At 43.7% G+C, this 17374-nt stretch overlaps 1 protein-coding gene across 1 annotated transcript; it reads left to right on the forward strand.

Annotated features, from left to right (window-relative positions):
* The first annotated feature begins 5918 nt into the window (after nt 1-5918).
* Nucleotides 5919-6572, forward strand: LOC146021048 (taste receptor type 2 member 40-like). The gene has a single exon (XM_083154849.1). It carries the CDS (start codon nt 5919-5921, stop codon nt 6570-6572), a length of 654 nt encoding a protein of 217 aa, XP_083010975.1.
* The last annotated feature ends 10802 nt before the right edge of the window (nt 6573-17374 follow it).

Raw genomic sequence — 17374 nt, forward strand, 5'->3', positions numbered from 1 at the left:
AATGGCGATTTCGTACTTTTTTGTGTAATCGCATACTTAATAGGGTGTGATAAGTGCAGTTTTTTTAAAAGTATACAAATCGCATAGCATCTGAGGAAACGGCCAAAGCCTTGGGTCTCCTACAAGTGTTCGGGGATCTCTCCCAAGCTACGCTGGCTAAACAGTGTTCTTTTCATCCTATCACAGCTGTTCTTCGAAAAGAACACATCCTATACAGGTGGGGCTACCCGACAAAATTACTGGTCAATAGAGGCGGTTCTACTATTGCCCTCACGACAATTGAAGAAGGAAAGCACTTTCTATCTACTCTGAAACCGACAAGATCCTCTCCAGGCCCCCATCCTGTGAGTGGACTTCAGCTGGACTGGTCTACTCCGGGGCAGGAACAATAGAAGTGGTATTCTTCAGTATATCCTTTGTAATGTTTTCTCTAACCTGCTGCCGCCAGTCTTTGAGTTAGTCGGTGTCTAATAGCGGTTAGGGTTGGACTCTGGGCAGCCTAGGGACTCACTATCTTCTAGCCACATTTATCTGATGAAAAGGCCTCTATCTAGGTCATAGTACAGCCACCAGTTGTTGTGTTTTCCTGGTCCAATCCGGGATCTCATTTATAGTTATACTTGATTTAAATAGCTGCTACCAGCCATAGTATCCGAGCTATTATAGTAGTGAAACATATGTCTGACCTTAGAAACTTTCTATCTTCTATGTTGATTTACTTTTTGATGAATGTGCCTTCATACAATCAGGATGTCACCGCCAGCCATGGAGCGTGTGATATCTGGTTACGTCTAGGCCTGAAGTCGTACTGCCTAGTGTTCTAATGTTTTCTGTTTTGCCAAATGTGTTGAAAGTGCCTTATTTTAGGACAGGTATTTGTTCTTACTCTGTCCTCCGTCCTGTTCGGACCTCCTCCTCCTTCTTCCCCTCCTCCATACTTTTCGTCTCCTCTAATTTGTAGGTCTATCTTAAACGTCCAAGTGAAATGGCTTTCCGTTTCCCTACCCACTACCCCCTCATAGTTACTCTGTGTTGCCATGGTTTGGCATCCTACCTCTCCCCCTATAGGGGGTCCTTATCTCACCCTTTCCTCCCTTTTTTTCTTTTTTGTCTTAACTTCCTTCCATTTTCCTATCCCTGCCTCCTTAACTACATGCCAGCCCATCTCGGCTTTTTATTTCTCTAACTCAGCCTTCCAAACTATTCACACCCTCGGTTCCCATGGTTAATTTGATTTCTATAAATGCTAAGGGACTCAACTCCCCCAATAAAAGGAAGCTAGCCCTAGATTATTTTTCGTAAACATAAAGCTGATATAGTTGTGGTTCAAGAAACCCACTTTATGTCGTCTGCCCCCCCACTGTTTCATGACAGATACTTCCCACACTGCTATACTGCCAACTATCCAACTAAGAGAGCTGGGGTTGCAATCTTGATTTCGCAGCATTGCCCATTCTCCCTTTCCTCACAATACTCTGACCCTGAGGGTAGGCACTTAATCCTGATAGGTCATCTAGAAAACAAAGAGGTAACTATAGTTTCTAGTTATGCCCCTAACTCAAAGCAGCTCTCATTCTGCAGGAAGCTTCTCTCTAAGATTCAGCAACAAGCTAAAGGGGCTTTAATGTTACTAGGTGACTTCAATTTAGTCCCAGACCCCTTATTAGATAGCTCAAGACCGCATGCCACGTTCTGCTACCCCAAACTCCCCCTAGAGGTATTCGACATCTTCTTGCGGAGTATGACCTTTATGATTTGTGGTGGGTTAAAAATCCAACAGTGCGGGACTATACTTTCTACTCACACCCCCATGGTACATATTCAAGAATAGACCTTGCAATCTCCGAAAAATGGTCCATTGACTCCTTCCATTCAGTTAAGATTCTCCCCCGGACATGGTCAGACCACGCCCCGCTCTTTTTGAAATGGGATATTGCTAATAGGAAGACAAGCCCGGGTCCGTGGAGATTGGGTATCCAAAGCCTTACTTATTCCGAGTCCCGACAAGTAATTCAGAAATCCCTAGAACACTATATTCTAGAGAACCCCCCTGAAGACACTTCCACATCTACATGTTGGTGTGCTCTTAAATCAGTAGTGCGGGGATCGGCAATCCAAATAGCCTCCAAACTCAAAAGAGATCGAAAACGATCCCTTGAACACGCAGAAGCAACACTCGCCTCCTTGGAGGCTGCCCATAAGGCTGACCCCTCTGATAGAGCGCTATTTAAGCAATTAAATAATACTAGAGACAAGGTGAACAGACACTATCTCTCTACTGTACAGTGTAATATTGCTAGACTGAACCAGAAGTTCTACCTCCTCAGTGACCGGGCGGGTAGGATGCTGGCCAGAAAGCTGAGAGGCAAGAGGGCTAGGGAGAGGATACATATGGTCCACTCGGAGCATGGCACGAAGGTCAATGATCCGAAAGAGATTGCGAATATTTTCGCATCATATTATTCTAAGCTATACAACCTGAAGGAGGATCCCCTACACCCCAGCCTAGTGCTGGGGGGATAAGGGATTTCTTTGATAAGATCTCCCTCCCTTCGCTCTCTGCAGAGACATGCCTATCTCTCAATGCTCCTTGGACTTCTGAAGAGGTCCAGGGTGCTATTGATTCTCTTCCTTCTGACAAAGCCCCGGGACCTGATGGTTTACCATTAAATTTCTACAAGATATTTAAAAATCAGCTGGCCCCGATGCTTGTGAAGCTTTATAATGAGGCCTCAGACACTAAGTTTTTCCCACCTGAAATGCTTGAATTCCGCATCGTTACAATACCCAAACCTGGCAAGTCCCCTTCTTCAGTCCAAAATTATAGACCCATTGCGCTACTTAACACTGACTTGAAACTATATGCTAAATTGGTTGCTAATCAAATAAGCCCTCTACTCCCATCCCTCATTAAAAGCGATCAAGTCGGTTTTGTGGTAAAAAGACAGGCCCCTGATAACACGCGTAGAGTAATTGATGTCATAGAACATTGCTCGGCAAAGAAGACCCCTCTCCTAGTTCTCTCCCTGGACGCGAGAAGGCCATCGATAGACTCCATTGGGGCTTTATGAAATTGGCCTTGGAAAGATTCGGCTTCCTGGGTCGGATACTAGATTCTATTTTGGCCCTCTATACTTGCCCCTCCGCTAGGGTGTTCTCTAACGGCTGTACTTCAAGGAGGTTCCAAATCACCAACGGCACCCGTCAAGGGTGCCCCCTTTCCCCCTTGATTTTTGCATTGGCCATTGAACCCTTGGCGAAGCACATAAGATGAGATGATTCAATCCGAGGCCAATCAATTGGCAACCTATCCCACAAAATTAGCCTTTTTGCCGATGATGTCCTACTATGTCTCCTGGATCCCATTCACTCCCTTCCTGCTCTGCATAGAGTTTTACAGGATTACTCAGAGGCCTCTTATTATAAACTCAATACAAGCAAGACGGAGGCTCTCCCTTTGGGCCTTCCTCCCGATGCGGTCGCTGAACTGAGAAAATCATATAATTACTCATGGCAGTCTAACTCCTTAAAATATCTAGGAATACACCTAGCGTCTGGAAAGCACGTTACTGAGTGTAACTATAACCCCTTGTTGAAGGCGTTTTCAAATTTAATCGGGGATTGGATGTTGCAAGACGTCTCTTGGCTTGGGAGAATCGCTGCGGCCAAAATGGTGCTGTTACCAAAATTAATGTATCTTTTTAGAGCCATCCCAAGGCTCCCTCCCAGATCTGTACTTCATAAATTTAACCAGCTCCTAGCTAAATATGTCTGGAGAGGGACTAGACCTAAGATAGCTAAGAAGACGTTAGTAAGGCCTAAAGAGTTCGGGGGAGTGGCCTTCCCAGATTTAGACCTCTACTTAGCTGCCTGTGTGCTAAACCATATTAGAGACTGGACTGCACCTAATGTCCAAAAGCCCTGGGTGACCCTGGAGAGTTCCTACTCACACCCTGTCCCTTTAGCTGACCTCTTATGGCTCCCTCCTTCGGTGTCACGTCGATATGCCTCTTGGTGCCAATCTATTCAATCCTCTCTAGAGATCTGGCACAAATTAGTAGAATCTACAGAAAAGGCAACCCTCCCAGCCCCCCCTTTACCACTCACGGCCCTTAAGGTACTAATCCCCATCCCTCCGCTAGATAACTGGATCAGCCTAGGCATATCCACATTAGGAGACTTATTCGTAGACGACCAGTTGAGATCTTTCTCTGACCTGCAAAATTATTTCAATATCTCAAAGCGAGATTTCTTTATTTATTTACAACTCAGAAGTTGGCTTCAGGCACATTTACACACTCCAACTAGACCCCCGTACTTCCCACCTAGCCTCAAAAAACTTATCAGTGCTCCCTCCCATAAAGGAGGAATTTCTAGGTGGTACACTCATCTTCTTCCCCTCCGGGAGGGCAGCAAAGCTCCTCCTCAGCTGAGCTGGGAGAGAGATTTGAACAAGATCCTCACTGAGGAGGAATGGGATGGGGTATTTAGTTCCTGCTTTAAGATTTCTGACATGTGGGAAATATTTTCCACATATTTTGGGAATGCCCCGAATTGCGACCTCTCTGGGCAGAAGTATTTCAGCAGCTGAGCTCCATTTTAAAACGTCCCATCTCACCAGATCCTGCCCTAGCACTGCTACATATTTTCCCTCCTTCTATGACTATGGCTGAGAAGTATGTTATTGGACATGTGCTGATTGCAACAAAAGTTGTCATAGCTAAGCTATGGAAATCTGATGCAACCCCAAATATAGACTCCATCCTTAAAAAAGTCCATAAGCATTACCTATTGGAAACATCGGGGGCTAGTTACTCCAGTGCCCCTAATATAATACATATGAAATGGTTTGGCTGGTCCCTCTACTGTGATGAGGTGGGCCGTTCAAAATTGATTACACCTTGGATCTGTCTACTCTGGTCTCTTAGATCCCCCCCACAGGGTCTAGCAGTCATGGCTTTTGTTAGCTCTTACTATACCTTACCACATCTGTGTTAGACAATATTTGTATTTGTTCAACTACTGGCATGTACTTTACAATGTTACTTGCCCATACCTATGAGAATGTTCTTGTATTTGAATCTTGCTACAAACATGTTGGCAATATTGTATTCTCTACTAACCTCCCCCCCCCATCCTCCCCTTTCTTTTTTTTTTCTGTACCCCCCCCCCCCCCTCCCCTTTAAAAAAAAAAAGAGGTTGTCTGTTTGGACAACATTTCTTTTCAATAAAAATTTAATGTTTAAAAAAAATTATAATAATATATTGCCAGATATCGCAAGCAATTTCTGACTTTGTCTGAAAAGATGAAACCCTTTTACATCTCGCCCAAAGTGTAAAAAAAACCCCATAAACTATTGAAGGCAATTAAAAGAAACTTAGTATTTGTGTAAAGCAGGAACTGCACCATTTACATACAGCTACTGAATGCAATCCTTTGACCTGTAAATCTATATGTTGTTGTTTTGCATGCAGGCAAATTGGGGCCAGTATTAGAAGGTAAAGGTCAGGAAATAGCGAGACACAGCATCTTCTACACACAGATAGCATCGAGACTAGATACATCTACAAGTGTCACCGAGTTTGTTCCCCCTGAGGTTGTTCCAGAGATGGTAGAATCCTGTGTGGACATTCCAGAACACTAAATATATTTTATCTACGTATCTCCTGAAATGGGTATTCCTATTATACAGGCTTGTCTTGTTGTGCTGGCACTGGAGGTTCTTACTGGAATATTCTCCAATGTCTTTATAATAGTCTCACTCACTGGGTGCAGGAGGAACAATATCACCACCAACAACATCATCCTGATCTCTCTGTGCATTTCTAACGTATTATATACAATAATAATGTCTGCAAACTTTCTAATGAGCTTAATGTGGCCACAATTAGTAAATCTTATTTATGTTGGTCGTATTATGGATTACACAACCGCCTACATCATGGCATCCAGTGCGTGGCTCACGGCCAGTCTAAACTTCTTCTATTTTACAAAAATCGTGGATGTCCGTTCCGGCATTCTGGCATGGGTGAGGAAGAAGATTGGTACAGTTGTCCCAGGGATGATACTAACAGCGGAAGTTGTGTCTCTTTGTGAAAGCTTCTTGTCACTTCTTAGTTCCCCCCGAAACTTGCCCCAGCAGAACTCATCTATAACCGCAGTAAATGGAACCTCAGAAACCAATGAACCAAGTCTCAATTTTATGAACATCGTCCTGATTCTCAGCTCTATCCCCGCCGTTGTTTCGGTAACAGCCACAGCCAGCAGTGCCAGGTACCTCAAGATGAACGACCGGAAGATGAAGAGGAACATGGGAGAATCTGCTTACAGCCATGTGAAGGATTGTCACCGTGCTGTGCACACCATGGGGTGTTTCATAGCTTTCTATATATTAATAATGCTTGTTTTGGTCATTTTTGGACTGAACGTAGTTTCTGACAGTATTTGGGGATATTGGATATGTCAGATGATTCTCTTTTCATTTGCCTCAGTCCAGGCCACCATCCTTATCTACGGTAACCCTAAACTACGGCGATCCCTGACATGGATAATAACTCCCTTCTGTGTCTGATATGGATGAAATCTGTGATGGCTGCTATTACTATACTACTATTACTCTGCAGATATACAGTAATACCCACCTTAATCCATCACAAGTGGCAGCAGTAGTGGCTTACAGTGGTTATATCATATTTATGTAGTGTATTGCTGTTTGATTGAGCTTTGTACATTGGCCCTCATTCAGATTGAGTCGTTTGCATGCACATACACAAGCATCCATACAAGAATTCTAGACACGCACGCATCCACCTTAATCACGCCTATAGTGCTTACTAAATAATTCACACGCAAACATACCAAAAGGGGAGTTGACTTACAGTGCTAGCACATAAAACAGTTCGCACGCACGACCCTAATTACATACACACATACAACACAGTCTGCGAACGAGCATGCTCTGGTCTCACTTGTGTACTCACGGCATAACCAAACCCACGCAGCGCGCAATTAGCCAAACATCAATGATTGACATCAGGGTCCACAATTAATGCAGTTAATTGGAATCAATACTCAATTTCCCTAACAATTACAACTGGCACATTTGAGTTTAAAGCAATGGCTCATCATTGTGCTGCTCAACTACTCTCACTATGGCCCTTATTCTGATTGGTGCGGATATATCCGCGTGCGTTCGGCCCGCCAATGTTTTGTGTCTGCGCATGTGCAGAGGCGTCTCTGCGCATATGCGAGCGGGGCGTACGGCGAAATTCCGCATGATATGTGAACACTCCGAACAGGGGGTGGAGAGGGGCGTGAAGGCTATTTGGGCTCATTACCATATGCATACGCCCCGCGTTTCATGGGAGATCCCATGAAAACGCTGGGCGTACGTATGGTAATGCGGCCGTGACGCACGTGTAGGGGGCGGACATATGACATCGCCGGATGTCAGCTGCCCGCCCAGATCTCTGCTTTTGCACGGAAAAATGTCCGTGTGGTCTGAGGTTGCGGGTGCTGGTGGAGCACTCGGTCATGCATTCGATGGTCTGCGACCATCGAATGATGGGGGAGGTTCCCTTAGATGGAGGAGGCGTATTCCGTGAAAAATACACGTGCGGTCCGTTCGGACAGCTTCTTACCGCATACGGACGGAGTTGGCGATCCGTATGGAAGGCGGGGTTTCGCACGCACGGTCCTGGCCGCATAATCGTCTCCAACCGCACCGATCAGAATAAGGGCCAATGTTATTTTGCCCTGTAATTTACACTTGTTTTACCAATATTTATTGTCTGTTAAAGAAGCTTGTTAAATTCATCATGCACTTTTCTATTCTGTGTTACAAGAATTATACATTGCTATTCAAACTCATTTCTGCTTGTTTTCCTGCAAAGATGTCACATGACTCATATGTTTACATTTCAACCCCAATCTCTCTAGAAGCATTTCCCATCTGAATCCAACCATAACTGCTAAATATGTTTTTTTTTTTTTTACATAAGCACTTACAATAGTAGTATACTCAAAAATCACACAGACAAATGTCAAATATAGCAGATTTATTTTGTAATGGTCCCAATTTTTAAACTTTTAATGTCAATAAAGTCATACCTCCCAACTTTGGTCGTTCAGCAGGCGGGACGCTGCTGCTGCGCGCCGGAGGCGTGCCGAAATTTTCGGGGGCGTGGCCTAATTTGGGCGTGGTCTATGCTCATGGCTCTTACGCGAGGCCATGCCCCCATTTTGCCGCTATGGGGGCATGACCCAGAGGCTCTGTGAGCCTCTAGCCATGCCCCCAGCCCCCTGGCTGCGGGAATAGATGCTGTGCGATCGGGACTGTTGGGAGGTAAGATAAAGTAAAATAAAAATATAAAAATATTCAAAACATTCATCAATGCCGCAACACAGCAAGCTGCATCCCTCAGATGTACTGCCACATCCCGCAGCATTAACAGACATGCCTGCCTTCTTTGTGTTCCAACTGCAATTGATAGAGAAAAACTAAATGAAATGAAGTATGCAACTACATATACATGTAGGTCATGACACACACACAGAGCCACATACAGAACAACACATATGCATACACAGACATCCATCAGTAGTAACAAATAGTACTTACATTCCACCTCGCCAGCAGATGACAACCCTGGCCGTGGTGGTTCAGTCTGTGTCCCCATATCTTGGTTCTGGCTACTGGTGGACTGTGGGGATGGTGTGTAGGCAAATCATTTTGGGGTGGGTGCTAGCTCCACTTCGGTGTTTGGAGGTGGGGCGGATGGCCTTGGGTCATGTTGAGGCCCCGCATCTTGGTACTGTGTCACACTAGTGAGGCGTCTGCGTTGGCGTGCTGTGTTTTGTCTGGCCCCAGCAAGGTGCATTTTTTGAATGGATTTGGAATGAAAAAATGAATTACAATTAGCATTGGACATTCACAAATAAACACTCACACATCCAGGAACTTTACAACAATAGACACCTACACTGACATACATACACCCACATACATACTGTACATCAATATATATATATATATATATATATATATATATATATATATATATATATATATATATATATAGTCATAGTACAGGTGTAAACTTGGTAGTGTCTCATACTTTTAGCATGCAAATTTTAGCATAACAGGGTAATGCTTTTATTAGCAACTTACCACGCCTGATACTTCTCCGCAACAGCTCAAGGTGGGCGGGTTCTCTCCTCCGCAGGTCTGACCACTGCCTTTCGAGCTGCAGGATGGTCCTGCTCGATCCGGTCATCCTCTCTATTTTCCTGCACATCCTCTCTGTACACTGCGCGTTTTGAAGCATTAGATATGTATGGAGCTGCGCGCCCCACCCTCTTGTCCATTACTTCTGTAAGGACGTGCAGCTCCCTCTCTGTAAATGCAGCAGCTTTCATATTGGCAATTGTGCACCAAATAAACCCATACCTATATATCAACTATGCTGCTTTCTGATTGGTTGCTTATCTGTAATTTGTACAAAACTTTATCCATACAAACTTATGGGACAAATATGTCTGCCTGCATGTATGCGCCAATATCTTACTGCATACAGGCGTATATATATGAGCATTTGTGCCTGTCAAAATATGGAGGTTATTCTGGTTGGTGCGTATATTTCCGAATTATTTCGGAGCGGTCCGCACGCCACGCTGTGCGGACATTGTACGAAGAAACGCCCACCGGTCCTCCGCATTCGGACGGACTCACTCTTTAAGAAGAGGGCGTGTTTACAGACGACATCCAAACCTTTGCGTGTGCGGTGGACACACACATATTCTGCACGGTCTTACAGCGTATGCACGGTCTTACCGCGTCAGAACGGACGGGAACCGGCCCGTACGCACCGATGCAGTGTATTTCCGCAAAACTCACCACTATTATCTGAACACCAAAATCTGTTACATGACCCACTTATGCAATTAGGCAACCTCATTAAAAAGGGATTGTTTTTAATGGTCATCTATTATTACTCTAATTGATAATTAAACACTTTACTACCACTTTAGATTAACCCTTACATCATGCTAAGTTCACAACATTCTTTCTTGCCCCTTTACGCCCATGTGTTATGTATGCATATTACATCATAAATTATTCTTCACATGCAAACACACACACATACACATCAACACACTATGTACATCTTTACATTCCCCTTCACTTTCAAGCACTTGTATGCAATAAACCCATCTATATACTGTATATACCTTTTGCACCTTACATAAATAAACAGCACTATTTATACTTATATACTGATATTTATACTTATACTGTAAAATAATACAATAACACACAGACCACTTCTAACTTTCAACAAAAAAATTATTTACATACAAAACCAAAAAAAATAAAATTCACAGCAGGAGGTCACAGAGGTCAATCCTAAGTACCTACAGCATGATAAATCATACATACAAACAATTACAAAAAAAAATATGATGGTGCCACACACACACACACACAGTGGCTTACACTACAGAATATGTGACTGATAAAATTGCCAATGTATGTATCAAAATCACAACAACACTTGAGCCTCACTCACACTTGTCCTGCCTTAACACTCACCAATGTACTAGAAAGCTACATCCACTAGAACTTGCCACATTTAGCCATACATATATACCTGCATGTCACTGCTTAATAGTTAACTGCATGATAGATAGATAGATAGATAGATAGATAGATAGATAGATAGATAGATAGATAGATATACCACATTAAAAGGCTAGGCTAGTCCCTCTACCCCTTACTTCATGAATCATTGTCACATTGCCAGATAGGTGAAAGTGCAGCACTAATCCGCTTTCATACACCAAACAATTTGTAACCCACTGACTAGAGGGGGGCCCAGGGGAACTGGCCACTTGTGACTCCATTATAAATCACGCCTGGCCATACTCCATTGATGTTTTATTTGTACTTGTATAGAAAGACCCTCCATAAATAAACACTTATCACCTACATGAGCCACCAGATTCCACATTTACAGCATGGCCCTATAACCCCAAAGTGTGTCTGTTGTTGTCCATTTGTTTGGACTAGTCTTTACTATATAATAGCAAAATGTAATCAGCTGTGCGACATAACAAACTGTACCTAAGTCAGTAATGAGGCATTACGTCTACTTACCACTGGCTGCCAGCTCCACAATCTCAGCATCCTCCACGTTGGGAGGTGGTGGAAAGTTTGGGAGGGGTAGGGCCAGCTCCTCCTGCTCTTGGTATAGGGGGGGAAGGAAGGTAGAATGAGGAGGTTGGTGAGTGGCTAGGGGGAGGGGTGTGTGTAGGGGGAGGGGTGTGTGTAGGGGGAGTGGAGGTGAAGTTTTCCGCCTCATGGCGGCCCTCATCCTCCTCCTCCTCCATCTCCACCTGTCCCGCCTCCTCCACCTCCACCTGGCCCTCCACTTCTACCTCCACCTCCTGGGCCACCTCCGGGGCCTCCTCCTGGGCCTCCTCCTGGGCCTCCTCCTGGGCCTCCTCCTGTGTCTCCTCACGGCCCTCCTCACGGCCCTCCTCACGGGCCTGTCTGGCTCTCTCCCGCGCTGTGGGTTAAACAAACAAAATGGTTGAGTGTCATTTGACATTCTAATTACTATAACAAGTACATATCATATCCTCATTAATGCATGTGATAGAGGAAGTATCACACATATAGTATATGCCATTTCTATATCATCAACACCGAATTGACCTCATGTAATATAACTATTTAATAATGTGAAAAATAAAACATTCACTGTTAATTATGTGTGTTTTGCGTCAATACTTATAGCGTTCAAGACGCCGCCTCAAACCCTGCAGTAGTTCCGGCTGGCGCCGAGGCAGGTCGGACCATCGCCTCTCCAACTGGGCGATGGTCCTCCGCACATTTGTGCGGGCGAATATTCTGCGCCGGGCTGCAACGTAGGCCCGGCGCTTGTCCCTATTTGAGATATAGGGCCCTGCACGTCCTAGCCTCTGCTCCATAACGGAGACCAGGGCCAGCAGCTCCGCAGTGCTGAAGGGCGCTGCTCTCTGGTAGGAAGCCATTTTACCAATGGCGCATGAAAAATATTCATGTCCTGTGATTGGTTGTTAAGTTTACTATTTGGTATTATTTGGTATTAACTTTATTATCCATATTGACATGAACATTGTGTATGCGCCCAACAATCGGCGAAAACATTGCATTACTTACTGTATGCATTTATGTGTATGCGGACATTTATATAAAAAAACACATACACATACGTGCAGTTCTCCTGACTACACCATTATATTGGACACCTAATACACCTAAGCTGGCTGCCTGCCTGCCTGGCTCCTACTTCAAATATATAAAAAAAAAAACACCCAAAAAAAAAAAAAAAAATATATATATATATATATATATATATATATCTTTCCAAGAGATCGGCACTCGTACTCCAGTTAACTTGATAATGCTCCGGGTGCCCTCCTAGATAGACCAATCATAGATACATGCACTGCGGGCGGCACTCACGGAAATAAATACAAACGCAAGGGTTAAGCTAAACCCTTGCGTTTGTATTTATTTCCGTGAGTGCCGCCCGCAGTGCATGTGTATATATATATATATATATATATATATATATATATATATATATATATAATAATAAATATTACATCTACAAATAAAATAATCACCAACACATACCAAACATACATAGTGAAAAAAGTATGAAAAACAATCTACTCACCAGACATGGATGATAACCTCAGCTACAATATTCGAAACATAAAAAACATTTTAAAATCTATGAACAAGGTGACCTGCAATATTGGTCTAAAACCAATACACCTCAAACATAATACGTAGTGCTATTGATATTGGGAATAAGAGGCCATGCTGGCTAATTTTAAATTTGGAGGACACAAAATTAACATCATTTTCCACCTTGATGGGTGTAATTGATCAGAAATTGGGTTGGTCTGTGCAACATTCAAAAATGTACCTGAAGAATCTTTGGGCAACAGAGTCCCGCAGCTGGTATCCACGACGGCTTTCCGGGGAGCGGGATGGGCGCAGGGGAGGATCTTGCGGCTCAGATGGAACCTCCCACTCATCAAAGGGTATCTCACGCCGCACAGCTATGTTGTGAAAGAATGCACACAAGCCCACAATCCTCGACACCATTTCAGGCGCATACTGTAAGTCACCACCAGTGCGGTGGAGCACTCTAAATCGACCCTTTAACAGGCCAATTGAGCGCTCCACCACTTGCCTGGTGGCAACATGCGCCCTATTGAATGCCTCCTGTGGGCCTGGTGCTGGGGAGCTGTACGGCGTAAGTAGCCAGGGCGTATATGGGTAACCAGAGTCACCCAGAACCCACGCATCACGGCCTTCAAGCTCTTGGAGTCTCTGCCAAATCCCGGTTTGTCGGATAACATGAGAGTCATGGGCACTTCCGGGAAACTTCGAGTTGAAGGCGAGAATTTCCATGGATAGGCCACATACCACCATCACGTTGAGTGAGTGGAACAATTTTCGGTTCCTATAGATCTTCTCACTTCGTGATGGAGGCACAAATGGTACATGGGTGCCATCCACAGCTCCTATCACATTAGGGAAGCCAGCAATTTGATGGAATGCCTGCTGGCTTCTGTGAAGGGTCTCTTGGGCAAAAGACATGGCCATGAAGTGCCCCTTGCGCCTAAACATGGCTGACGTCACACGCCTCAGGATTCTGCTGAAAGCCGGCTGGGATATTCCAGCAAGTACTGCCACTACTTGTTGGAATGATCCTGAGGCGCAGAAATGCAAGACCGCCAGCAGCTGAGTGTGAGGCGGAATTGCCGTCGTGAGCCCATGAAGAGGTTCTAGATCACTCTCAATTAAAGAGAGTATATCTAGAATGACATGTGGGGGTAACCGGTACCTAGTAAGTACCTCATCATCGGGCATCCCAAAGAGTGTAACCTGTGTGCGAAAGATTCTTGCACGTCCTGGCCGCCTTGGGCGACGAGTGGGTTGAGCCGCAAGTGCCCTTAGCCCATTAGCCACAAATTCCATCATTGCTTCAGCAACCTACAATAAAATGATCAAATGAAATGGAACACCTATGCAAAGAATGCTCATCCCCAAAAATAAGTAGAATTATATGAATCCATACGTACAATAGACGGCCGCCCCCAGTCAAGTCCCGAATATCCATAATGATCTACAATGATGTAACAATAATATAACCTTACCACACAACTTTGTAAACACAAATATGTCTATTACATTTAACACCTAAACACTAATTAAGTATTATATGTAATAACAATTGATCATGAAATCATGTAGTCAGACACATGAATGACAAATTGAAAGAAATATGTTAGGTGAAAATGCATGGGACATCAAAGTGTGCGCCTTCTGATGGTGTGAAAGGGAATGTTGTAACATGAATAACCTCCATTGTGAACTGTAACATTTCAACTATTGATGGGACATGTAGTTCACCAATATATGGTGGGCCACAGGTTTAACACCTGTGTGTTAAATGGTGGCCAGCTAACATGATTCATTAATGCTAACAAGCCTTTGCTGACCAAAAATTCTTTGATATGTGAACAAATGTTGCATACATTATTACCCTCACATTGTTAATGACCATGGGAGAGCTTACCTTAGACCCGGCCACAATACAGATCTGGAGACAAATTAATCTAGCATCAAACCACTATTTATAGGCCTATCACATGTGTTGTGCATGACATCAGTGATGACTATTGCATGACTTGTGGGGTGGATTTCCAAATGGATTGGGTTACTTACATTTTTGGTACATTCACAACAATAGCACAGTACTAATGAACATTCACAGATAGCATTTATGATTTTATAACGTTGGAGGTGGCCATTATAGAAAATATTACAAGATTTCACCTAAATTAGATTTTGAAGGTACGCCAGGTTTTGTAAATTCGAATTGCCGCTACTATGGGCGTGGCATATGCGCCGCACAAACAGCACGGCGTACGCTGCCGTACGGAACGCTGCCGTACAGAACGCTGCCGAAAAAAAAACCCCACAGGGGGCGAAATGTAATAGGGTGCAATTTTTTTCGTAAGAAAAAAATCGCACCTTTAAAAATAGCGGTTTTTGCCCCGAATTCGCATATGTAATGAGATGCGAATTTGTGGCAAAAAAGTGCGATATGGTGCGATTTCGGGTGATTTTTAAGTCTCTCTCTCCTTTATAAGCTGGGACTTAGGCAGCCCCCCGCTTCAGGGGTTTCGGGTGGTGACTTGATGCTGCCAACAATGTGTTGCGGTCGGTGGGCTTTATGAAGACCTCAGTTGTAATTTTTGAGTTTTGCAGCTTAATCAGTACATCCAAGTAATTAATGTGTTCTGTTTGAATGTTCACTGTATATTAAATCGGTGAAGTGCTTGCATTAATCTTGGAGATGTGTTCTACCATGGGTGATGTTGGGCCGGACCACAGCAAGAAAAGATCATCTATAAATCTGATGTACAGTAATATGTACTTGTTGATGTCAACATTGTGTAGAAATGTATCATTTTCTTCCAGGAACATATAGACATTCGCCAGACTGGGTGCCACCGGGCTACCCATGGCACACCCGCTGGTCTGCTAGTAAAATTCTCCATTGTACAGGAAGTAATTTCTCTCAAGTGTAAGAGAGAGTCGTTCCACAAACAGTGATTGTTCCAGGTCTGTGATTTTATTTTCCCTCAAAAAAGATGCCACTGCTGCAATGCCAGCCTGTTGTGGTATTGAAGTATACAGGCTGGTCACATCCATCTTGACCAGTACAGTATCTGCGGGCAAGGTGTCAAACTGAGCCAAACGTGTCAGAAAAGCAGTTGTATCCTTGATGAATGTTGGCTGCAGTTGGATATGAGGTTAGAGGATTTGATCAAGTAGTTTAGATACCGGGTGATATAATGAGTTTATTGCTGAGATAATAGGGCGTCCTGGCGGTTTGTTGATGTCTTTATGGATCTTCGGTACCGTATATATTATTGGTCCGTATATATATATCCCGCTCACGCCCCGGAAGTGCACACTGCGGGCACCGGCTGCCGTTCCAGACACTCGTTCTGATTGTTCTGCCAGATATAAGGTAGGAGAGCACACTGCTCTACTTTTCTTTTCACAGCACCTTATGCACCTTAGCGAACTCCACGTCCTGAGGAAAAAGCCGCACCGGCTTTGAAACGTCGACATGACTGTTTGATGACATGCTGCACTTTTTTCTTCTATAAAAATTGGATACAATCCATAGCCCATTGAGTGCTGCCTGTTTCTTGGGATTAGCCCCTGCTGGGATCTCCTGAGATTTATCCTCTACAATTTGTAAGGGAGGCACCGGGGTGTTTGACTACAGTGGACGAGAGTGCCGACCAACCCCCCTGCTCTCTCTCTCTCTCTCTCTCTCTCTATATATATATATATATATATATATATACAGGTGACTGTCTCATCTTTAAAAGCCGTAAGGTAGGGGGTAGGGGGAACAAAACCCCTGAAGGAAAAGGAGAATGGGAAAAAAAAAAAAAAGAGATGGGTAACATAAGACAGACGTGAAGTAATTGACCTGCCAAAACGCCAAATAGATTGTACATATAAGAATAGATTGCAAGGAGGGAGATGGAAGGAGGGGGAGGATAGTGGACTAGAGACTTAAAAAGATTACGTAAAGATACAAATTATAATTTATCTCTTAAAGGGACAAAGCGGAAATAAAAAGGAAAGAGGAGCAAACCTACACAGAAAAGAAAAAAAAATGTCCCCTAAAAAAGCTAAACCCCCCCCCCCCCCCCCCCTGGACACCTCAGCAAACTTCTTTAAACCTTCTTCCCTGAAAGAAAGTGAAAAACAAAAAGGAAGACACTCCACTTCCTCCTCATATGCCCAGGCATGTAATATCTCCCCACAAAAAACAAAGTCACCATCCTCAGAAACAGATAGAGAAGATGAAATGGATGAGCCAATCACACTGCGAAGAATGGTGCAATTACTATCTGACTTAAAAAAGGATATCACTACAGAACTTTCATCTACAATACACGAAGTAAAAAAAGAGATCGAGGCCCTGGGAGATAGAACAGACCAACTAGAAAATAAAATTACAGAGATTGCAAAGTCTCATAATGAATTGCTAAATAAACAACAAAGTACCCAAGAAGAGCTGAGGAATTTGAAAGATAAGACAGCGAACTTAGAAGATCGGCTAAGGAGAAGTAACCTTAAGATAAGAGGTATCTCAGAGGACATTCATACAAAAGACCTTGAACAACATTTCAAGGAAGTCTTTAAAATATTACTCCCAGAGGTACCCGCCTCAAAGATACAGATAGACCGGATACATAGGCTACCTAAAACCAAGA

The sequence above is a fragment of the Crinia signifera genome, chromosome 7, assembly GCF_055691185.1.
Source record: "Crinia signifera chromosome 7, ASM5569118v1, whole genome shotgun sequence".
NCBI classification, from domain to species: Eukaryota; Metazoa; Chordata; class Amphibia; order Anura; family Myobatrachidae; genus Crinia; species Crinia signifera.

Excerpts from the sequence above, each read along its gene's own strand:
- LOC146021048 (XM_083154849.1), top strand. The coding sequence starts at position 5,919 with ATGGATTACACAACCGCCTACATCATGGCATCCAGTGCGTGGCTCACG.